General features: G+C 44.5%; 3 protein-coding genes across 3 annotated transcripts; 2 read left to right on the top strand and 1 right to left on the bottom strand.

Moving 5' to 3' along the window:
* Nucleotides 1-1,584: 1,584 nt before the first annotated feature.
* Nucleotides 1,585-5,970, top strand: LOC120678078. The gene is made up of 3 exons (XM_039959236.1): nt 1,585-2,873; nt 3,336-5,042; nt 5,956-5,970. The coding sequence occupies exons 2-3, from the start codon at nt 3,339-3,341 to the stop codon at nt 5,968-5,970; spliced, it is 1,719 nt and encodes a 572-aa protein (XP_039815170.1). The 5' UTR covers nt 1,585-2,873; nt 3,336-3,338.
* A 1,534-nt stretch (nt 5,971-7,504) lies between these two features.
* Nucleotides 7,505-8,253, top strand: LOC120679963. Its single transcript, XM_039961616.1, has 3 exons — nt 7,505-7,615; nt 7,710-7,923; nt 8,008-8,253. The coding sequence occupies exons 2-3, from the start codon at nt 7,717-7,719 to the stop codon at nt 8,236-8,238; spliced, it is 438 nt and encodes a 145-aa protein (XP_039817550.1). The 5' UTR covers nt 7,505-7,615; nt 7,710-7,716; the 3' UTR covers nt 8,239-8,253.
* Nucleotides 8,254-14,202: 5,949 nt separating this feature from the next.
* On the bottom strand, nt 14,203-23,364 carry LOC120678077 (probable periplasmic serine endoprotease DegP-like). The gene is made up of 10 exons (XM_039959235.1): nt 23,157-23,364; nt 21,774-21,920; nt 21,523-21,671; nt 17,604-17,849; nt 17,363-17,487; nt 16,821-16,938; nt 16,695-16,729; nt 15,295-15,352; nt 15,118-15,195; nt 14,203-14,336 (listed from the first exon to the last, which is right to left on the bottom strand). The coding sequence occupies exons 1-10, from the start codon at nt 23,362-23,364 to the stop codon at nt 14,214-14,216; spliced, it is 1,287 nt and encodes a 428-aa protein (XP_039815169.1). The 3' UTR covers nt 14,203-14,213.
* Nucleotides 23,365-24,378: the final 1,014 nt, after the last annotated feature.

Here is a 24,378-nt window from a genome sequence, read left to right as displayed (position 1 = left end):
CTCCGTTCTCATACTATGTGAAAGACATCATATTTAAATTTGGCAAATTATCCTTTATGTTTACTATATTTAGATTATTTATTTGATTACAAGAATATTTTGTGTATAATTCAAATTTGAACTGCCAAATGTTGTCAAAAGTGTTGATAATTAATGGAAAAATTATATTCATGTTATTGAGTCAAATTTGAGGGGTTTTACAAGAATTTAAAGAAAAAAAATCAAATATCTTATTCAGGAAACATAGCAATGAATTTGTGGCCGAATAGATTTTAAATTCTATAAAACACAAATGAAGTCCGAAAATTATGAAATTTGTAGTGAAAGCATGATATCATAAGTAGAGGCTATGGAAAAAATTTGAGAAGATTTCAAAAAAGTTATCACATACGTTGGTTACAGGATGAGGAATCTTGAAGAGGATCCAAAGACATTTGAATGAGTCAGTTAAGTTTTTGAGTCCAACGGACCATCCAATTGAGTTTTGACTTCAAAATTTTTTGTGTAGGCAATGGACATGATGGATAGGTTTATGGTAAATATTCATTATTTTTTGAGCCCATTTGATAATATTAAAGTTTTTTTAGTACTATGTAAATTGAATTTGAACTTATACTGCATGAAATAATGGAATTTTTTTGGCTAAAGTATGTTAAATTTTTTATATACGCAATAGACCTCATAAATTGGTTTATGTTAAAGTTTGGTTATTTTTCGAAATATTTTCATATTTTTTAATTTTTTTGAAAAATGTAGTGAATTAGTTCGTACAAATTGAAATATAGCTAAAAGTGATTGAAATAATATAATTTTTATCATTGAAGCATGATATATTTGTCTGAAATATAAGTTTAGTAATGAAATGTTAAATTATAATCAAAGAAATATGTTTAAATAAATTTTGAAATGAAATCCTGGCTTTGCCGAGTGCTGCCAGCGTGGCACTCGGCAAAGCGGTAGCGGCTTTGCCGAGTGCCAAATCAGGGCACTCGGCAAAGCGGTCGTGTCTTTGCCGAGTGCCGTGATCTGGCACTCGGCAAAGTTTCTGCCCCCGCCCCCAGCTAAGTGACCGACCCGCACACACGCGCACTCACTCACGCCGCACACACCCGTACTCACGCCGCCGCCTCCACTCCGCCACGCCGCCGCCTCCACGCCGCGCCCCGGCGCGCCGCGCCCTGCCCCACCGCCTCCACGCCCCGGCTCGCCGTCCCCGGAGCCTGGTCCGGATTGAAAACTGGCACATCCGGACCTTTCCTCCCCCTTTCCGGCCCGGAACGAAACCCCACCTCATTAGGTCCGGAACGAATCCTCGTTCTCTCCTTCTCCTTCCAGAGTCTCGAGGGGAGGCGCCGGCGCGGCACACGCGAAGGCGGCGCGGCCGTCCAGCGGCGGCGGCGGCGGAGGCGGCCTGGCGGATTCGGCTCCCCGGCAGTGGCTGTCCACTCCGGTAGCCCCGTTCCCACCGGTAAGTTTCCCGTCGCTCTTCTCCTTTCTCTCATATCCTAGGGTTCTTGGCTCACAGCTCCGTGTTCGTGGATCCAGTTTTTCTTTGAATCATCTGTGGTAGCCGGCATCTAGGGCATGGATCTGGCCTGGAGTAAGCGAATAGAAAGCATGATCATGAGAGGTAATGAGATTTACCTTCGCGAGAGGAGCAGGATTTGGTAGCTCGTAATGTTACACTAACGCTAATGACCTACTGTTGCTTTGCTTTTCTTGTATTGTAATCAAGATTTGTCAGATCTCTTGGTCATAGTGACAGATACTTGCTCTTGGTAAATACAGGTCCATGTCCAAGCTTTAGAATACTAATCTGGTAGAGTTTTAGTAGTTTGTATTGCATATTTGTTGGTGTCACATCAGTGTGGAGCCTGCAAATTCCTCGAATATATGGATTATTTTATACTTATTACTACTTTTCTGGAGTTCAATTTAATTTGGTATACTTACTACTACTTACTACTTAGGGTCGTTGTCCTTGAATGTATTCAACACTAAGGTTAGGTGATGCTAACCTGCGATTCATCATACTCCAGTAGTCTAGTGTAGTTAGGAGACGAGGCCGGGCCCCAAGACGGTCTTCTGTCATGCATCACTAGGAACCATGTATCCTGAAAATTGTTGATTTACTATAAATTTGATGCACCTTTGTCATTTTCATGTTAATTTTGAAGAATAACTTGCCTTTCTTTTTTCAAGATGTAGATGACTGAAGTAACACCAATGGCATGTCCTAGCATGTGTTTGCTTATTAGCGCTGATGCACATGATTACACAAAGTCACAAAACACATTAGGAAGAGTAGACCATAGGTGCATGTATTATATGTTCTATGCTAAATAGCAGCCTTATACCTTGTAAGGAAACTTTTAAGTAACAGCCTGAGCCTATGGAAATTTGAATGTGTAGTCGAAAGTTGGGACTTTTGAACTTTGATGTCACCTCCTTCCTGGGACTTTCTTTAAACTCTAGCTCAATCAGTAGCATTTATCAGATTCTAACAACATCAGGTCTCAGGACATCATGTCTTAGTGACTAATACTGACCGAGCAATTAATGCAAAGGTACTGTTTTGTATGTATAAGCGCTGATTTGTATCATTGCTGTTTCATATGCATACGATAGTCGTGTTCAATTAATGCAAAGGTGGATATTATGTCAACAGAGAAAGTCGTGTTCAATGTGCCCTCAATGCTTTAGTAGTTTCCGCTGATGATTTTGCTTTCTTGCTAGTCATGATGCTTAACCTTTTATTTGTTCTGACTGCACAAAATATAGGCTGGTAGCGGCGTCCGCCTGCGACGTGCTCGACGAGAAGCTTGAACTGCGAGTCCACACCAAGCCGGCCACGCCTACACCGCCGACCCGTTGTAAGCACCGCCACCGTCTTTGCATATCTAGCACCGCCACCGTCTTTGCATATCTAGCACCTCGTAGTTCATGTAACCTAGTTAGGCGTCTCCCATTCGGAAGAGATACAATTGAGATATGCGGATCTTTGCATATCTATAATTATATCTCTTTCGAATTGTCCACGTTTTTTGGACAGCCCGAGGATGCGTAGATACGGATAGTTACCATGATCAACTCCCATCCGAGACAGAGTCTCGGCATCACCTCCCCGTTGTTCTCCGGATACACAATCTCCCTTTCGGGACGTGTATTTGGAGAACAGCGGGGAGGTGCTGCCGAAATTTTGTCTCGGATGGTAGTAGACCATGAAAACTGACCGTATGTACGCATCCTCGGGTGGGATTAGGACCTACCTTCACCTATTAGAATGTAGGGACAACACGTAGATGCATTTGATTTTTATTCTCACTCCGGTTTAGAGGATGGATGACCGTCATTGGATGTACACGGGCCGTCCAAGTCAGGCTACCATGACCGATGAATGGATTCGAAAGACCAATGATTTTTTGGAAGCCGCGTGGAGTCAGGCTGAAGGATCGAGTTTCTTGTGGTGTCCGTGCAACATATGTGGAAATAAGAAACGGAAAATGAAGAAGGTTATGGGCCAACATCTTTGCAAGTATGGATTTACGCCGGACTATACCCGGTGGATCTTTCATGGTGAAGGCCACCGTATGAGGGACGAGGTCGTGAGGCAACGCATCGATGATTGTGATGCTGATGGTGGGGTTGGAGACATGTTACATGACTATCATGAAGCACATTTCGGTGAACGACTGCAGGAGGAGGAGCCAGAGGCATCCGCAAAGGCGTATTTCGAGATGTTGGAGGCTGCACAGAAACCACTTCACGGTCATACAAAGGTTTCTCAGCTGGATGGCATCGGACGACTAATGGCCTTGAAGTCTCAGTTTAGCCTGAGCCGAGACGCCTTCGACAGTCTGTTGACCGTGTTTGGAAGCATGCTTCCAGAAAATCACATTATGCCAAAGTCAATGTATCAGGCACAGAAAATTCTCGGTGCACTTAAGATGCCATATGAGCAGATACATTCTTGTCCAAATGGGTGTATCTTATTTAGGAAGGAGCATGAGAAAGCTGCTTACTGTCCGAAATGTAAAGCCTCTAGGTTCCTCGAAGTGGACTCTGGTGATGGTCAGCCTAAGAAGCAGCTCACGATTCCCGTGAAAATCCTACGCTACCTTCCTTTCATTCCGAGGATCCAACGACTATTCATGACCGAGGAATCCGCGCAACAGATGACCTGGCACAAGAAAGGTGTTCGATACAACCCTGACAAGATGGTGCATCCATCCGATGGTGAGTCATGGAAGAATTTTGATAGGATTCATCGTGACAAGGCTAATGAAGCTCGTAATGTACGTATTGCGCTTGCAACAGATGGGTTCAATCCTTATGGGATGGTGGCCGCCTCGTACTCATGCTGGCCTGTGTTTGTTATCCCTCTGAATCTCCCTCCAGGGGTCCTATTTCAACGACAGTCCATATTCGTGTCGTTGATTATTCCAGAGCACCCGGGGAATAAAATGAGTGTTTACATGGAGCCTCTGATTGATGATTTGGTCAAGGCATGGGACGAAGGGGTGTGGACCTATGATCGAGCAACAAAGACAAATTTTAGAATGTATGTTTGGTACCAATTCTCCCTGCATGACTTACCCGCGTATGGCATATTCTGCGGCTGGTGTACTCACGGGAAGTTCCCATGTCCAACATGCAAGGCAGCTCTGCAGTTCATCTGGTTGAGGAAGGGGGGTAAGTATTCGTCGTTTGACAAACATCGACAATTCCTCCCCGCTGACCATCCTTTTAGACAAGACGTTAAGAACTTCACGAAAGGTGTAAAAATTACAGAATTTGCACCGCCGATCATGACGGGTGCTGCGATTCATGCTCAGATAGACGCTCTCCGAGTCAACGATGGCGGTGGTTTTGTTGGGTACGGTGAGGAACATGCTTGGACTCAGAAGTCTGGGCTGTGGAGGCTCCCTTATATTGATGATATTCTGCTTCCACACAACATTGATGTGATGCATACTGAAAAGAATTGGTGGGAGGCACTTTTTGGAACAGTCATGGATATTTCTGATAAGACAAAGGACAACGTAAAGGCAAGAGTGGATCTGGCAATGTTGTGCGATAGACCAAGATACGAAATGAGGACTCCTGGACCCGGGAGGAAATGGAAGAAGACACAGGCCGACTTCGTCCTCACGAGGGCCCAGAAGAAAGAAGCACTAGAGTGGATCCAAAAGTTACAATTTCCCGATGGATATGCAACGAATCTTAGGAGGGGTGTGAACTTGACTACTATGCGAATCAACGGGCTAAAGAGTCATGACTACCATATATGGATTGAGCGGCTTCTTCCGGTAATGGTTCGAGGCTACTTACTTGATAATGTATGGCTCGTGCTAGCAGAGTTGAGCAATTTTTTCCGTCAGCTTTGTGCTAAGGAGTTATCTCGGGCTGTTATTGCGGACATGGAAAAAATGGCTCCCGTGTTGCTCTGTAAGTTGGAGATAATCTTTCCACCAGCCTTCTTCAATCCAATGCAACATTTGCTTCTGCATCTGCCTTATGAGGCAAGAATGGGAGGGCCTGTGCAGTTCCGTTGGTGCTATCCAGTTGAAAGATGCCAGAAGGTTCTTCGAACGAAATGTAAGAATAAATGCAAAATTGAGGCTTCGATTGCTGAGGCATACATTTTGGAGGAGGTGTCAAACTTCACGACTAAATACTATGGTGAGAAGCTTCCCAGCGTGCATAATCCACCTCCTCGTTACAATGCTGGCGATAATGAATCGAGTCTCAGTATTTTCCGAGGGCAACTTGGAAGTGCAAGTGATGCGAGGTACAAGACCCTGAACCATGAAGAGTGGCGTCGTATCATGCTTTATTTGTTGACCAACCTTTCTGAGGTGGAGCCGTACATAGGGTAAGTTCTCATTTAACGTGTTCATGATGTTCCACGATTTAGCATCTCATTTAACATCTTCTTGCGTTTGCACTAAGCAGCATCCAACCCCTTGATCATATTTCACACAGGCAATTTGTTCATCTATTTTGGCGTCACTCAAGGTCTCCGACCCAGAACGAATCGGAGTCTCTTCTAAAAAATGGCGCCGGAAATTCTCAGCCCGATTTCATTTATTGGTTGCAACAAAAGGTAAACTCCGGTTCACATGATCTTTGCTATAGCTATAGGTTCAAGTGCATATGACGAACTTTGTCCCTTTCGCTTTCAGGGGCAAACCGATTCGTCCATGAGTGCCGAGTTGAGACAAGTGGCTGATGGATTTAGCTATAGGGTTAGGTCATTTAACGTTTATGACGTGAATGGATATCGCTTTCACACAACAGGATACGAGCAAAGTCGGCCCAATCGAAAAACCACTAATACTGGAGTATTTACGCTAGGCCAAGATGGGGTCGAGTATTATGGAAGACTTGAAGAAATATACGAACTCAAGTTTCGAGGTTCCGTACCACTGACTCCCGTTATTTTCAAATGCCATTGGTTTGATCCTACATTAACCAGGCGGACCCCAAATGTTGGCCTAGTCGAAATTCGTCAGGATTCAAAGTTACCAGGCGACGATGTCTACATTGTGGCTCAACAGGCCACACAAGTTTATTATCTCTCATATCCGTGCCAAACTGACAAACGTCTTCAGGGTTGGGATGTTGTGTATAAGGTATCGCCACACGGCAAACTTCCTGTCCCAAACAATGAAGACTACAACAATGGCAGAGAGTTCTTTCAAGAAGAAGGACTAGAAGGGAGTTTCGAGATAGACTTAAGTGACGTGATGGGAATGGAAGTGGACAATCAAAGGATTGCTGACGAGGAAGCTGGAGACGAGGTTGAAAATGCTCATGATTTAGAATTACTTGAGCGGCTGCGTTTGGGCAGAGACAGTGAAGATGACATTCCTCCTTCGAATTATGCTGATTATGTCGAGGAGCCAAATAGTGATGATGAGGATTATGATCCAGCTAATCCCGATTATGATGACTATTTCTAGTACATGTATGAACTGAATTATTTAATTCTATGTATATATTTTATTTTATTTTGCTTAATTTGCTATGAACCGAATTATTTAATTCTATGAACTGATTTTGCATATTTGTAGATATATTTATTGTTTATTTTGCATAATTTGTTAAGTAAATATTGTTCATTTTTGCTGATTCATTTACAATTATTGATTGCAGGTTATTGATTCGAAATGCCAGGCGGGGGCAAGATTGGTTTCCTGAGCGCCTTGTACAGGAGTAGTGGTGGAGAGCAAGAGGCTCCTGAGGGGTCCAGTGCAGCAGGGGGGTCCAATGTCTCAGAGGGGTCCAGGAGGCGTTGGGGACGAGGGCCAGGGAGAACGAGAGGAGGTAAGACAGGTGGTGGATACCAGGGGAGGACGAGAAGAAGCAGGAGGGAGAGGACACCTCCAGATTTGACGGCGGCGGCGGCGGCGGCGGAGGAGGAGGAGGAGGAGGTGCGGGAGCAGGAGGAGCCGAGACAGGAGGAGGAGGACCAGGAGGAGGAGGAGGACCAGGAGGAGGAGGAGGAGGCAGCAGGAGATACGAGGGCGGTGTGGTTGCGAGGACCGTCGCAACTGCCGCAGCGGCCGATACCTCTTGCGAGACGCCCGATCATTCGACCGGTACCAGACAGGTAATACTTTATGTTATACGCAATGGCATTTATTTTTCAATTCATATGTTCAAAATGACAAGATACTAATACTTTATGTTATACACTTTTACAGGTATTGGATGCTCGTGCAGGCGGGTGCCCACAAAAGGAAGCCCAACGGCATCCTGGGAACCCTATGCAGGGAGCTCTTCCCTGGGCTGGTGATGCATGCCGGGAACCTGGAGCCGGCATACACGTGGGACCACTACATCGCCGTCCCAGATGCAGAAGATCGGGAAGGGAGGTCCTTCGGCAACAAGGCGAGACGGGTGGTGGGAGAATTTTGGGTAAGTCGTCGCACTATATTGGTGAATAGTTACCATATATTTGAAACTCTTTGAATATTGACTGCAATTATCGAGTCTATGCAGGATTTCTTCAGGTGCGAGCCAGGATATGAGGCCATAGCGGCTCAGGTGGCTGACACAGCATGTCGCAAACTAGTGAAGGACATGCACTACGAGGCGCGTGTTCAGGCCGTAATTACCTACTGCGCCGATGTGGAAAAAAGGAAGGTCGGCAAGGACGTAGCAAGAAATATGTTTCTCACGCGGGAACAATACTTGAGGGTAAATGACGAAATCACTACTCATTTCTTTTGAATTTCATTTTCGGAAATGTCATCCACTTTGCTTCCATTACATGTAGGTGCCTCCGAACTGGTGTGCTAGCAAGGGCGCGTGCTGGGAAATGATGGTGGACATGTGGCTTAGCGAGGAGTGGATTCAGCGGCACAACTTATGCCGGGAGCGCCGCTTGTTGATGCAAGGTGCGCCACACCATCAAGGCAGCCGAGGCCTTCCCGAGTAAAGGGATGCTTGGGTAAGTCATTACACTTTTTGGTACTTTCAAACTCTAAATTCTGCATTCTCACTAATCATTGTATTCTTTCGCTTTGCTTGCAGTCGGGGTCACATGAAGACCAGGAATGCAATGACTTCCAGGCATACTGTATGGCGCACAAGGGCAGGGCGACGTCCGACGTCTCCTACAACCCGGCGGATCCACCCGAGGCGTACAGCAACCCGAGCGTCCACACGCGCATCACTGAGTACACGGAGATGGGAAAGGCACTCCATGGGGACACATGGGATCCGGCCACCCAGCCCCTTTCTGGAGAAGCCATCATGAGGGCAGGAGGAGGGAAGAAGCACGGCCGTTACTGGATCGCCAATAGCCTTGTCGACACAGCCAGTATGCCGACTCTCTCTCAGCTTCGGGCAAGGACCACCGACTCGACTCCGCCAATACGCCCACGGCCTGAGACTTCAGTGGCCAGCGTGCGTGCAATCCAGGTTATTTCTGCTCCATTTGTCGTTCGTTGCTGTTAGTTATATTTTGTTCGCATTGTAACATTTGGGTGAAATCTTATAGGACCGGATGGACGAAAAGACGAAGAGGCGGGAGGAGATCGAGGCGAGGCTGGAGGAGGAGCGGACGCTAAGGCAGGAGCAAGAGCGCAGGTGGCAGGAAGAGCGGATGCAGGAGCGGCAGAGGATGGAGCAGGCGCTTCTTGCTGAGCGACAGGCCGCGCAACAACAGATGCAGACCATGTTCTCATATCTCCAAGGCCTTGGCACGACAATCAACTATCAACCGCCGCCAACGATGGCCTGGCCTCCACCATCGCTGCCACCGCTAGGCATTCCGTCTATCTTTCCTCCATCTGGCGCTACAGGCACTCCTGTGAATATGATATATAGATTTACTTTGCTTGCACATATATATTCAAATTTTGAGATACTTTATGTCAATATATCATGTGCTATATCTGAAAGAACATCTAGACTCACTTAGTGGAGTGTTGAGATACTTAGTGGTTGGCTGATCGAACACGTGTGCTACATGATCCTTCCCAAGATCTCTCGTGCTATATACTAGAGATTAGCTAGGCTGCCAATGTAATTTCCCACAAATTAGACAGTAAATTCATGACTATATATTGCTGTTTAATTACGTATGATTAGGAGGCACCAGGACTGATCTTTCAGCCACACTTGGAAAATTAGTGGAAGTTTAGAACGATCGTACATGATGGACAAGTAGTATAATCTCAGTACTCCTTTTATTTTTTCCTTCTTTTATCAAGCTAATACTGGTTCAGATGCATTGCAAATAATACTTGTGTTTGATGCAATATATACGGCCTGCATTTTTATTGTATTTTACCTTGTTCAGATAGTGGCTCTATGCATCACCATGCCAAAAGTTAAAATATTTTTTTTTGCAGAATCAATCGATTGGGGGGTCAAATGAGCCTCCGGACGAGCATTCACCGGCACGTGCAGCGTCGTAGTGGCCACCTAGCTAATTTAGAGTTGTTTATGATATTTGTTCTACGGGCTTATTGCTGTTGGACTAGACTTGTTTAATTAGTTGGACTTGTGCTTGTTGAACGTTACACTTATACCATCGATGTTGGACTTATGCTATTTGTGATATTCATGCGACACAGCGTGAGATATTTGCGTTATTATGTGATGGATGTGCCATATATATACTGTAACGCTTGTCTGGAATGTATATATGTTTTTTTGTGACGATGAATGTGGTTAATACATAAAAACAGAAAAAATATAAAAAAACAGCAAGCTTTTGCCGAGTGTTTTTACCCTGACACTCGGCAAAGCAACCATTTTTCTATTTCCTGGAAAACGTATTTGCCGAGTGTAATTACCCTGAAACTTCGCCGAGTGCCAGACGACTGGCACTCGGCAAAGACCCAAACTTCGCCGAGTGCCAGACGCCTGACACTCGGCAAAAACCCAAACTTCGCCGAGTGCGGCCAGGTTGGCACTCGGCGAAGTTTGAATCTTTGCCGAGTGCCGAGCATATGGCACTCGGCAAAGTTTTCGACCCGTCCCGTTCGCCAGTTCGCCGTCCCGTTCGCCAGTTCACCTGTCCGTCCGTCCGTCCCGTTTCAACTTTTTTTTGCCGAGTGTGACTTGGCACACGGCAAAGCCGGCTTTGCCGGTAGAAGAAAGGCCGTGTGCGCTTTGCCGAGTGCCACACTCGGCCAACAATTTGCCGAGTGTTTTTCTGCCTTTGCCGAGTGTCTGTGACACTCGGCAAAGTACCTGAGTCCGGTAGTGCGCAGCTGACATTCCCCTCTCCTTGAAAGGCGGCTTGCCCCCAAGCCGCTGATATTGTAGACGCCGATAGGTTCATCAGATTCTAGCAGCAAGCATGTCGAACATTCCACGAGCTTGGGGATAGAATTGGAGCCATGATTCGAACCCCGTAATAGCAGTATTGTCTTGTCAGCACCATAGCATGATTGTTGATTTCCATCTTGAACCAGCTGATGAGCTTTATCATGTAAAAGTGGTGTATTCTTGGGAAATTAGTGTTGCAGTGTTGTACGTAGCACTTTCAAAACTTTTGGATAGTTACTCTCCAACTGCTTCAGAATTCCCTTCTGATGCCAATAGAGGCTTTGGAAGGCAACCAAATAGATATCGTGCTCACTAGCTTTGCTGTAAGTATTCGTTAACTGCCTGAATTCCTCCTGAATCTTCAGCTTAGACTTGGTGTTAGTGTTAATCCAGCCTTGAGCTGTTGCAAAACTATAGCATTTTCCTCGATCAAACACCTGCCATCCCACTGATTTCAAGGAAGCAACAAGTGCAAACTGAGAGCGTCTGAAGGATAGACTTGATTGCCAGAACACTGCAACCATGCTAACATCAAAGTAAACTTCCACTTGACAAGAAACAATGGACCGTGAGGATCTCTGCAGGAACCCAAGGACTGTCCCAAACATTCCACCCAGCTTCTCCTCATGCTTCAAATCCATGTCGAGCACACCCCAGCTTGCCTTTGCTTGCTTACACTCAACAGCAGCAACACCGGAAGGAGAGCTGGAAACAAGCTTATACCTCACATTTATCTTGTCTATATCATACTCATCAATTGAGAACACAACTCTGATAAACCACACTTCTCATCCAACACAGACTTATGCCCACTTGTACAGTTCCGGTGAACAGCAGAAAGCCCCAGAACTTACTGCCAACCTCTGTGCCGGGATGACGACTAGGAGTATGATGCTTCTGTCGGGCTGCACGACATGCTTCTGATAGATCATGGTTGTCTTGGAGATCTCCCTCGTGGCTGCCCTCAAAGAAGAATTCAAGATATCTCTAAAATAATATGCCTGACAGAATTCACCATCCCATAATACCTTGCACTTATCATGAAGAACAGTCTTTAAGGAATCAGGCATTGAAGCTTCATATTCATCATTGTTCAGAGTATCATTATCCAAAGTTATTCCTATGACCTTCTTGTCAATTTTCAATTCACTAAAACAAAATTCTATAGTCTCAGCAACAGATGTGACATCATTAGGAAATAACATGAATTTAAAACCCACTACCTTTCTCTGCAACTTCCAGCCAGCATGAACAAAGTAAGCAGTGACACAAACATAAATATCATCATTATAGTTATCACCAGTCCCTTGAGATCTCCACTTATCAACAGCAAAATGCCTGACAGAATTCACCATCCCATAATACCTCGCACTTATCATGAAGAACAGTCTTTAGGGAATCAGGCATTGAAGCTTCATATTCATCATTAGAGTATCATTATCCAAAGTTATTCCTATGACCTTGTCAATTTTCAATTCACTAAAACAAAATTCTATAGTCTCAGCAACAGATGTGACATCATTAGGAAATAACATGAATTTAAAACCTACTATCTTTCTCTGCAACTTCCAGCCAGCATGAACAAAGTAAGCAGTGACACAAACGTAAATGTCATCGTTATAGTTATCACTAGTCCACAAACGTAAATGTCATCATTATAGTTATCACCAGTCCCTTGAGATCTCCACTTACAAACAGCAAAACTCAAACCCACCAGATGTTTCAGATATCAGATATGATGGAATGCAGAGCATTCTTTTCCCTTCCAGATAGAGTCATCAGATCTCGGTCTAAAGTTGAGCGGCTTACAGGGACTAGCGGATTAAGAGCACAAACAAAACTCTGAAAACAAATTCCATCAACAAGTGAAAGTAATTGACCAGTAGTAATTGGACACATGGTCAAGGTGTTAGCGTCCATATGTTGAGACGTTTATGCGCACAGGGCCCACTTACAAGGCAAGAGCCCACTTCCTTCCAAAAGCCCGGACTGATAGGAGAGGGATACTCTCCCTTATAAGGAGGTCATGGCCTCCTTCCATAGGCAAGGTGGCACTAAATCTGAGCAGCTAACTGGCGCCAACAGAGAGGTCCGTGACACAAGGCCCTTCTAGCAGCATTGAGATCAAGACCAGCAATGCTCTCAGCATCTGAATGAAAAGACTCCAAACGTGATGTGCATCTATGGCCAGAGTTAGCCCTGCTACCACCTCGTTTCAGTATCAAGAAGCCTTCCCAAATGTCGGACTCATCAGACTCATAGCCTTTCTCCTCATGATGGCCACGTACCGCACAGAGCACAGAGGTTGCCCGTCCAGCCAAGCCAGACCGACGCCGCTTGCAGGCTCAGCTCCTGCCACCACCTCGAGCTCGGCCATGTAGAACATCGGCGAAGCATCGGTTGCCAGCTGGGCAAACCGTCGAACAGTTGGTCTGCGCTGGCCCCGCAGCCACAACCCATGCCTGACATCCGCGACCGACAGCTTGGTCGAGCAGCGCGCCGAAGTGGGCGAAGCCGGACTCCGGGTCGTAGTCGAGGGGGCCGTCGTAGCCACCGAGCCCTGTGGCGCACTCGACGGGGCCGAGGCAGACGCAGCAGATTGTTGGTCGGGGTCGTCAGTCGCAGAATCGCTGCGTGACGGCCAGGCGAGACACCCGCGGATAGTTGGTCGGGGTCGGCAGTCGCAAAATCGCAATGTTGACAGAGGCAGAAGATGGTGGGGACGCGGCAAAAGAGTCGCAGGCAGGCAGCGCCGAACACGATGGAGACGCACTTCTCAGACGGCCGGCGGGCAGAGTCGAGGCCGGAGGAGCGCGCGGACACCTGGAGGCCGGCGGTGCCCGTGCGGCGGCCGTGTCAACGGCGCGTAGCAGCACCCAGATCTTAATTTCAGTATGATCTGAATCTACCGCAGGTGCAGCACTCAAATTGGCTGCAAAGTGTGGACCAAGGCCCTCTTGTTCTTGGGAAGACGCTAGAGCCTCCCAGTAGGACGTGACAAAGACCATTGCTTCAGCCTAGCAGCCAACTCCACAGGATGCAATTCTTGAACTAAAAGAAAGTCTGAAACCTTCGACTGGAAGGTGTTCAGCATGACCAGGGAACCGGGCTGCGGTGGCACGCAGAGGAACGCTGCAGCCATGAACATAACCAGAACAAAAAAAAAATCAGTACATGCATAAAGTATCATCCTGACAGTTATAATAGTCTTGCTTACATGCACGGACTCCGATTTGTTGCTTAATGTTGCTGCTTCTCTTCTTCTGCAATAAAAAAGCAGATATATGATATACCTTTATTTTAAATATCAAAATTGTGCACCTAAAGGGGAAAATTTTAGAATCCCTAGCCCGCCATAGCATCAAACAACTAGGCACATTCTCTTGCAGAGACAAGACTATTCACCTGGACAGCATTTCATACTAGTTGAAAGGAGTCCGAAGACTTGCAAACACCTCCTCTATGCCATGTGTTACATTTAATCTCAGACTTAAAGTGCGACTTGATCCTTTACCACCTTTCCGAATGTGCAATAATGTACCAACCTGTAAATTGAAAATTTTCAAATGGTAAAGACGGGTGGTAAAAAGGGAACACAGGAATTTCACATGAACTCACAGTTCAGTCCACGGGGAAAATCAGGAAATAGGAAAAGAATCCCGCATTACGTACAAAGGGGGCCTTGCAAGACTAACAGACTAGTTCCAGAGAAGCTAGATCTATGGGTGCTAATATAAGAGATGACTGTGAAATCACGCCAAGTCATTGAAATAGTCTAAAAAGCTTTGTGGCGAATCGTATTTATTTGCATCCAGTGGGCTTACGACAACATGCGGCATTGTAGCTATGTCTAGAAAACATCTAGACTCTGGTGCACAAGCACAACCTGCGGCTCAATCTTTGTGGGGACATGCGCTACCAGTACCTGTGGAGTTAGCTAGGAAAATTATAGTAGAGTAATAGTTATTTAAACAAGAGCCAATTCAATTTTATGCCGGTTTATACAAAAAGCAAATTCAAGTTGAGTGCCAAAAACTTCATTCTGAGGAAGAATTAATACTGGTACAAAAAAAAACATTTGGCTGTTTGAACGTGGATTGCACAGAATACTTTCAATAGAAAAAGAGATAATATTAAATCTGAAAATGGTGAAGAAATCATTAATGGGGCAGAATTTACATAAAAATGTTACAGACTACTGACATATTTTTGAATTACCCTGTGGTCAACCTATAAATAAATGTTCGGTAACTATATGTGAACATAAGAGCTCCTACAGCAGATATAGAAGTAAACTGCAGTTAAACATTGTATAAATAAGCTTACCTGTATGTCCCTCCAGGAACCGATGGTTCCTCCTTGATCAAGATGATTCTTGCATATTCTCAAATTTAAGCTCTCCAGCTAATAGCAGTAATATGAATAGTAAATGTGAGAGAAGATCATAAACATGAGATATATTTTTTTCTCAACATAACACATTTACTACTATTACTCAGGTACCTCAACAGTAGTATCAATGCTCTTTCCATTTACGGAGGTAATGATATCACCACGCCTACAAGTTCAGTTTGTCCTGACAGCAATGCTGGTTTATGTGGCTATGGTGATGGAACTGCCGAACTGGGCAATAAAAGCCATCGATAAGATCAGAAGAGGTTTTCTCTGGCGAGGAAGGAAAGAAGCACGAGGTGGACATTGTTTAATTTCCTGGCCAAAAGTCTGCAGACATCTGGAGCTTGGGGGGCTGGGTATCTCGGATATGAAAAGACTGAACTGTGCTTTGAGAGCACGTTGGCCATGGCTCAGGAAAACGGAACCAAACAAGCCTTTGGCAAATCTGCCTATCTAGGTCAGCAAAGATGTGGAGTGTCTCATTTCCATGGCTGTCATTACTAAAGTAGGAGATGGGACAAATACTTTGTTCTGGAAGGACAGGTGGCTAGACGGCCATAGCATACAAGAGCTTGCACCCAGGGTGTTTGCTTTAGTTTCCAATAGAAGGGCTAATAAGCGGACGGTGCGGGAGGCTCTAACCAATGAAAAATGGTTAGAAGATATCCAGGGTGCAATTTCGGTGGAAGGATTATTGGAATTCCTTGAGGTTTGGGACCTAATCAGTTTGGTTGAACTGCAAGTTGGGACTCCTGATAAACACATTTGGAGATTATCTAACTCAGGAGAATATTCTGCAAAATCAGCCTATGAGGTCCTATTCCAGGGTGCTGTTTACTTCAGACCTGTAGAGAGAATATGGAAGTCTCATGCTCCTCCCAAATGTCGTTTTTTTCATGTGGCTGGTCGCCCACAATCGTTGCTGGACAGCCGACAGGCTAGCTCGACGAGACCTCCCTCATCCAACCAGTTGTTTGTTGTGCGATCAAGAGGAAGAAAATATCCAACATCTGCTTGTCGGGTGTGTGTTTTCAAGACAATTCTGGTTCTCTCTCTTCCAGCGGTTTGGCCTCACCGCACTTGCCCCTCAGCCTCAGGACATTTGTTTTGATGATTGGTGGGAGAAAGTGGAAGCATCGGTCGCGGGGGATTTAAGGCAAGGTCTGAACTCTCTAGTCATTCTTGGAGCATGGAGCATTTGGAGACACCGAAACAACTGTGTTTTTAACAGGCCAGCCCAAGTGTCGCTGCGGCCATCGCACTGGCCTTTGAGGAAGTGCACCTGTGGAGCTTGGCAGGAGCCAGGGGCCTTACCCTACTTGCTATCCAGGGTGAGGTCTAGAGGTGTGGGTTGGTCGTAGTGTTTTTAGTTAACAGGTGATTATTAGCAAAGGTCTTAAGAAGTGTGTGGGGTGTGTTTTGGTCTATGTATGACTCTTTTCTTCTTCTATCAATATAATGATACGCAGCTCTCCTGCGTGTTCGAGAAAAAGATATCACCACGTCTAACTCCTAGCTCCTCCGCAATTGATCCATTAGACACCTACAGTTCAATGTGTCATGCACTACTCAATATTTATAATGAAAAAAGCATAAAGTGTATAAGATAACAAGAAACAGTGCACAACAGATACCTCTTTAACTATGAGACCTGAATCAACATTGCACTTACGAAAGATCCTCTCCACAAGAATTGGATCTAGAAACTTGATGGGTGAAAATTTCATCCCAAAATGCAGTCGAGGGATACACCTAGCAAAATTATAATTTATCAACATTGCCATGTTTTTCTTTTGGCATGCAAAACCAAATCAAGACAGGCTCATAGAGGTGCTGTAGTGTTTTGTAACCTGGTAGGGAAGAGAATAGGGAGAGAGAAAAAAATGCAGGCATGCATGCGATTTGTTACATGGCAGGGAAAGAAGCAAAAGCAGAAAGCTGGGAAAGAAACAAAAGGCAAAACAGTGGAGATGAATAGTACAGACATGTACACGAAAACAAAGAGTTTTATAACAAAAGGCAATTTTGGTGAATGGGTGTCTAAAATAGACAAGACAACAGAAATGAGCCTTGTCAAATCTAAGAACTAATATATTAATTAACACGAGTACACAACAAAATCTATCATGTTCATCACCAAAATCATACAGTTAAAAGCAGCAAAACAAATACTTACTGATGTTTCTCCCACATATCCAAGCACACCAATATAATAGAGGACGGAATAAAAGCTGGTCCTGGAAAATTAGCCATCCCCAGAACTTTCCCACAGAAGTCCATTACTGGCCCTCCAATGCCAGACTAAAATATTTAAACTCAACATTTAGAAATATAAACAAGATAATAAATCAATAATAATTTATGAGAAAGTGAGGATAAATATCAGTTATACCTTTCTAATTGCACCACTGGTGAACATATATATAGTGAGGACGTTCATATAGAGTTGGGCCATGAAATCCAACAAACCCATAATCAACAGTCAAATTCAGGTTTTCATCTCTACCCATCACTAATGTCGCTTGACCATATTTCACATCATCGAATTTGAGAATTTCAGCACATGACTCCATACCAACAGTAAACAGAGCCATATTAATCTGCTTGTCATAATGAACCAATTGTGCAGGGACAGTAGTCTCATCTAACAAATGAGCAACAACCTGAATACAGATATAAAAGATATTAATATTAGTATTGATCCAACAAATGAGTAACAACCTAATTGTATATACAAAAGACGAGTATTACACATATTTAGAAGAGTTAAATGCATGGCAAGCCCATGAACGTGTCTAGGTGTGTTACTTAAGCCCCTGAACCTTGGAAATGCATTTTTGGCCCCATAATCTTGTCAAATGATACACTGGTGGCCCATACCAATTCAGCTGGACATTTTCCCTGACGTGGCATTGCCACCTTGCATCCACCGTGGCTAGGGCTCACATGATTTATATGAAAAAGTGTATTGTATTGATCATGTAGAGGTTGATACTTGGTCTGTACTGAGGCTAGAGAAACTTAACTTCATGCTCCATAACCAAAGAATCCATCCCTTAAGGTCTACTGGTTGCTACTTGGGAAAAGTCTAGGAGATGGACTTAGGGGGTGATGGACTTAGGGTGATTATCTCAGATGGAGACACATTGGTCATGCAATCTGTAGTTGACAGGTTCAAGACCTTTGTCCTTTATTTCGATCATGAATTCATGATGACATTCTATCAGGTCTACTGCAACTTGAACTGATTACCCAATAAAAGCATCAATGTCCACCAGAACAAGAGTGAGAAATTACCAGAATTCTACTACAACTTGAAGTCGCCTTTAGATGATGCAGGAAGAACAACAGGTGAAGGTAATATTGGTAGCAGTGATCAGGTCAGTGACAGTGAAGAAGATTCTGACTTTGTTGATTCTGACTATGAATTGGAAGATGATGATGATCTTTTTAATGACAATGTGGAAGATAATGTAGTTGGCAAAGGTAAGATGATTGTCAAGGGAAGACTGAAGGTACCAACTGATGATGTATCAAGTGATGGTGATGGACTACAGCTTCCGGACTCTCATGATGAAGGAGATATCAGGTTAGGATTCAAGTGTTTTAGACAAGAGGACATGTGCAACCCAATATTCAAAGTAGGTATGATGTTTGAGTCACCTGAAATGGTTAGGAAGTCCATAACCCAGTATAGCCTCAAGAACATGGTTGAAATAAAGATCCCAAGCAATGATCCTAAAAGGATAAGACCTCACTGCGATGCAGATTTCCCTTGATACCTCTTTGCCTCTTATGATAAAAGAGCTCATGGTTTGCTGGTGAAGACTTACAATGGTGTGCATACATGCCAGAAGAAATGGAAATGGAAGATATGCACATCTAATTGGCTTGCTGGAAAGTATGTTGGCTCATTCAAAGCAGACCAAAAGATGAGCCTTACAAACTTTGTAGGGGTTGTACAGAAGGAGTGGAATCTAACACCATCCAAGAGCAAACTTTGCTAGAGCTAGGAGATTAGCTATGAAGAAGGTATTGGTTGATGAGACCGAGCACTATAATATGCTATGGGACTATGCACATGAGGTGAGGAGATCCAATTCAGGAAGCACTTCGTATGTAAATTCACTCAAAAAAGGACGTACCCAGTGCCGTAGGCTCCCGCACTGTGCGGGGTCTGGGGGAGATTATTAGCGGGAGGTCTTTCCCACACACCGTGCAATGTGTAGAGGCCACCGCTCGAACCTGTGACCTCTCGGTTCATAGGCAGCAAGCACTACCACTTGCACTAGGCCGTCCTTTTAAACCTAGCTGGTGCTCACCAGGATTTATTCCCATTTTCTAGAGCCTCTCTCGCATGGTGCCACAAAGGGATTGCGACGCGCCCGTCGCCTACGGAGCCATGATGTACCCGGTGATCTCAAGAAGGACGCGGTCTTCTGATCTGTGTGTAGTTGTAGGTCTTGTTGTGCACGCGTGGTGTGTGAGGTGTGCGTGTGTAGTGTGGGTGTGTGTTCGTGCATAAACAGATACTACAGCTGTACTCAGATGAGAGGCGTCAAAAAAAAAAACTTGTTCAGCTCAATGTATGTCTCCTTTGATGCATGCAAGAGAGGATTCCTTGCTGGATGTAGGCCTCTCGTTTGTTTAGATGGCTGTCACCTAAAGATAAAAGTATGGTGGAATAATGCTAACTGCAGTTGGGAGTATACCCTGTTCACATACTGGTTCATGCGTGAGACATGAGAGAATATCCACAGAGACAATGGTGCATGACTGCTACTGTTCAGAAAGGTTTCTAATGGCTTATGGTACAAAGATAATGCCTTGTAGAGATAATTCCTTATGGGAAAAGGTGTCTGGACCTGAAGTCCTCCCTCCTGTCCTGTATATGAGAAGAAAGTTGGAAGCCCACCCAAAAATAGGATGAAGCAGCCAGTTGAGATTCAAGGTGGTCAGGGTGTCAAAATGTCAAGGCATGGTGTCAAAATGCATTGCAGCTACTGCAGAGTAGAGGGCCATAACAGAGGTGGATGTGAATTGAGAAAAGTTGGAGTTAGGCCCAACATACAGCCCCAGCGCCATCCAGTGGAAGAATCTGGTCCTGGTGATGAACAAGTTCAGCATGCAGACATTACTACAGACTATGTGTATGAAGAACCGCATGCAGACATTATCAGGCATGCAAGTGAAGGCAGTCAGACACTACTGTCACAGCTCACCAACACAATGATTTCCCATCTAGATGCACAGGTGATGTTATGCTTCTACCATGTGTAAATTGTAGGCTAGCTTAGAAACCTTGAACATTAATTAGCTATTTCTTTGTCACAGTAATCTCAGGCTAGGAGTCTAGCACACAACAGCAAGTGGTAGCTTTGCCAGACTCATCTTTCATCATGTCCAACATACCAATCTCTAGGCCAGTACCTCCCACCACTACAATCAAGGCAAAAGGACCTAGAGCTGTCAGCCGCAAGAAGGATGGTGAGGTACAAAAAAAGGCTTCGAAGAATAGTAAGAAGCCATCACGTGAGGATGTCATGCAGTGATTAGCTTGACGGTTGTGATGCTTTTGTGGTTCCATTTTGTAAATGAAAAGAGGTAGCTTTTGTTGTTCCATTTTGTGCAGCAAAGTGACAGCTTTTGTAGATGTCTTTGCTCCAGTGCCATGAAAGGGTACTGTCAAATGTAATATAACCCATCAGGCAAGATGACACTGCATTTTCGCTGAAGTGCAGTGAGTGCATGCCAATAGCACAAGCTGTTACAGCTGATGTTTAGTGAAAACTACTGCAGTCAATGACTGCTTTCTACTGCTATTTGTGTTCATTCATTTCTTAGTGTTTCTTAATTCTAAATCAATCTGGTCTTATTATTCAGTATACTCATTCATTCACTTGTCTAGCATGCATATACCATATTGCAATCAAATATAACATGATCCTTGTTCAGTATTCTGGCATGCCATGGAAGAGAGGGGATCGATTGGAGAGAAGGCAGCAGGAGTGGGAGATATATGTCATGTACTAGAGGTGTTATATGTAAAATTACAACGCACAGTCAGCGATCACGTGTGCCCCAGCCACGGTGGATGCAAGGTGGCAATGCCACATCGGAGAAAAGGTCCAGCTGAACCAGTATGGGCATCTAGTGTATCATTTAACAAGATTAGGGGGACAAAAATGCATTTCCAAAGTTTCAGGGGCTTCAGTAACACACCTAGACAAGTTCAGAGGCTTGCCATGCATTTAACTCTATTTAGAATATAAACAAGATAGAGCACTAGTGGCATAAGGTGTGTCTAATCTAAATAGCAATTGCTTGTGAACTCACCTTAGCATTTGGTGAATATTCATTTGCACCTGACCACTCGCTCGTATATTTTGAACAGATAATGTGAGCTGACGTTAAAACAATGCCTTTTCTAGTCTCCTTATTCCAATCAGTAAGAAAACCGGATGACTGTGTCATTAGTTTGCCATCTATAAATGCAATAGTTGATTAGAGAACAAACAGAGGACAATATTCAACACAGTTACCTCAAAATATACAAACTCCGAGATCAATACTGAGACAATATGTACCGAGATAAGATGAGAGACTAAGAATAGCTTTTGCTGCTTGGAGAACCTTTTCTGTTACGGATTCACGAACACTTCTCAACTGAACTTCTTTTACCAAAGATGAGGCAGGCATAGAATAATCAAGCGTTACAAGCTCACATTGACGCCCTGTACATTATCATATAAATATTGCTTAAGCAAAAATAAGTATCAAGGCATATTTCTAGACGATGGCTAATACATGCAGAAATACTTGAAAGAAAAGAAAAAAATAGAAGACCAGTGATCATGGTATCGGGAGAAAAAGAAAAAGGACCATTTAATGGCCGAACTATCCCACTTTACAGCCTCTCTTGCCCACATCTCTCTGTCGCTCTATCTCTCCTGCTAGCATCTCTCTCGTCTGCCTCCGCCAGTTCTCTCCCTCTCCCACATGGCCGCATCCCTCCCACAGCCGCCGCCCGCCAATTCCTCTCCCTCTCCTGCATCTCTCTGCCAGTCCGAGCCTGCCGCTGCTGGTTGCTCACCCTCTCCCGCATCTCTGTTCACGCCCGCTGCTGCCACCAGCACCCATCATCGTGACCTCCTGTTCGTCCCCCCACCAGCGACCCTAGCCCGCCTAGGGGTCTGCCTACCCCCATAGGCCAGGTGGAATCCCTGGCCTAGCGATTAATCGTGCCTAGGGGGCCACCTAGCATCACCTTTTTTTAACAGTGTCAAAAGCATATTGAATATGAATCCCTCTAATATGACCCTTAGCCACTGCCTCATGTAATATGACTCCTAGTACATCAGGAACAATGGCCTTGTTTGGTTTTTCCCTAGAATGGACTAGAATGTACTTTGACCGCAAATTAGGGATGTCAAATAAAGACAATTTACAAAACCAACTTCAAAACATCTGCGCTAGGAACCCCGAAGAATCTAATGAGGCATTTGATCGCATGATTAGAGGATGGTCACTGTAGCATCACTGTAGCCCATCATCAATTAATTACCGTCATTAGATTCGTCGCGAAAAGTTACACCCATCCCTAAAAGGGTTTTGCAAATAGACTTCATTCATTCCGTACTTCATGCATGCAAGATTCTCGTTTCAGGGCGCGTGTTCTAGGAACTCCATAACAAACCAAACAAGGCCAATGTTGAAGAAGGGGTGTATTGTAGATTGACTTACTCGTTTTCTCATGGTACTTCCCCACCAAGTCAAAGTAGACATCATTCGTAGGCTCGCAGCATGATAGGCAGGTGCATCCCGTCCACCGAAGTCATCTGGATTGGGTCTACGAGGAGCTCGTAGAGGAGAGCTGACCGTGGAGGAGACCTCTGAGTTAGAGGCATGCATTGTGCCTGTTGACGCTGAGGCAGCGGCTCTCTCTCCGTGGCTCTTAGGGCTTCCCTTACGGCTCCTCTTCTGCCCCTCGCCTTCGGACTGCTCAAGGGCGGCTTTCCTCTTGCCTTGCTGCGACGACGGCTTAGCTTCTGGTTGGATGGCCCCCGATAGGTGACCGGCCACCTCAGGATCGGACCGCCGCCGCCTCTCCCGCCGCCGCTCTGCCATCGACCTAGATCCCGACACCTCTTCCACTGCGTCCTCCGTGGTGGGCGCCATGACCTTGCTTCTTAGGGTTTTGTTTGATTGGCTGGGCTGACCACAAGATCGCCTCCGTCGCGGTGACGATTTCAAAAGGGGAGGGGTTGCGGGGAATTTTTAGATTCGGTTTGGGGAGTTGGGAAAGAGTTTGAGGCCTTCTTTAGTTCTTTTTGCCAAATTTTTTTATCGGAATTTTACTATTTCATAGTATTAAATAAAGTCTATTGATAAATTTTTTTTGCAGGGATGGATTGTAAATCGCAAGACGAATCTAATGAGCCTAATTAAACATCACTTATAAAACCTTTTACAAAACATCACTTACAATTAAATCTAATGGTATCATGAACCGATGGTTATAGGACTTATGAAGCTGCGGACTATGGTGATGATAAGCTTCCTATGGCCCGTGTTTGAATATCGTCTCGTCTGCCGTGTTAAAATATGAGCAAAGCGAAATGAGACAAGTGTTGTTGCAAAGAGCCAGACTTTTCCATTGATCCTTTGTGTGTATATATACATGAGCCCCATCAATAGGGGGAATAAAGAAAGCCATAAACCACCCTTAATAGGGGTAGTAAACACCTATTAAGGAGGGTGTAAAAGAGAGAGTAAATAGAGGATGAGAGCATCCTAAATATTTTGTAACACTCCCCCTTGATCGAATCCTTCTTTTAGATCAATATTTATCTTGAATCCTCCAAAAATCCTCTAGGGAAAAAAGAAATATGTGTAGATATGCCATTAAAAACTCCTCAGAACCCAGTGGGAAAGTAAGGAGAAAAATGATATGTCATATGTTGATGATTGTCTCATTGTAAACTTATATGTGGAAAAACACATAACCAAGTTTAGAGAACGATAAATATGATATGAGGATCATTACTATAATTATATGTCATGTATTATGTCTGAGATACCTCAATATAAAAACCCCTGTGGGGAAAACAGTAGATATGACATGTATTATGTCTGAGATACCTCAATATAAAAACCCGAGTGGGAAAAAATCAGAGATATGACATATAAACT

The sequence above is a fragment of the Panicum virgatum genome, chromosome 6N (genome assembly GCF_016808335.1).
Source record: "Panicum virgatum strain AP13 chromosome 6N, P.virgatum_v5, whole genome shotgun sequence".
NCBI classification, from domain to species: Eukaryota; Viridiplantae; Streptophyta; class Magnoliopsida; order Poales; family Poaceae; genus Panicum; species Panicum virgatum.
The sequence above is the reverse complement of the archived record's forward strand: the minus strand, read 5'-3'. Positions and strand labels throughout refer to the sequence as shown.

Coding starts and splice junctions, on each gene's coding strand:
- LOC120678078 (XM_039959236.1), top strand. CDS start 3,339: ATGGATGACCGTCATTGGATGTACACGGGCCGTCCAAGTCAGGCTACC.
- LOC120679963 (XM_039961616.1), top strand. CDS start 7,717: ATGCTCGTGCAGGCGGGTGCCCACAAAAGGAAGCCCAACGGCATCCTG. Junction 7,924..8,007: donor GGGTGGTGGGAGAATTTTGG/GTAAGTCGTCGC, acceptor GAGTCTATGCAG/GATTTCTTCAGGTGCGAGCC.
- LOC120678077 (XM_039959235.1), bottom strand. CDS start 23,364: ATGGCGCCCACCACGGAGGACGCAGTGGAAGAGGTGTCGGGATCTAGG. Junction 17,488..17,603: donor AACGTCCTCACTATATATAT/GTTCACCAGTGG, acceptor TAAATATTTTAG/TCTGGCATTGGAGGGCCAGT. Junction 16,730..16,820: donor CAGGTCTCATAGTTAAAGAG/GTATCTGTTGTG, acceptor ATTGAACTGTAG/GTGTCTAATGGATCAATTGC.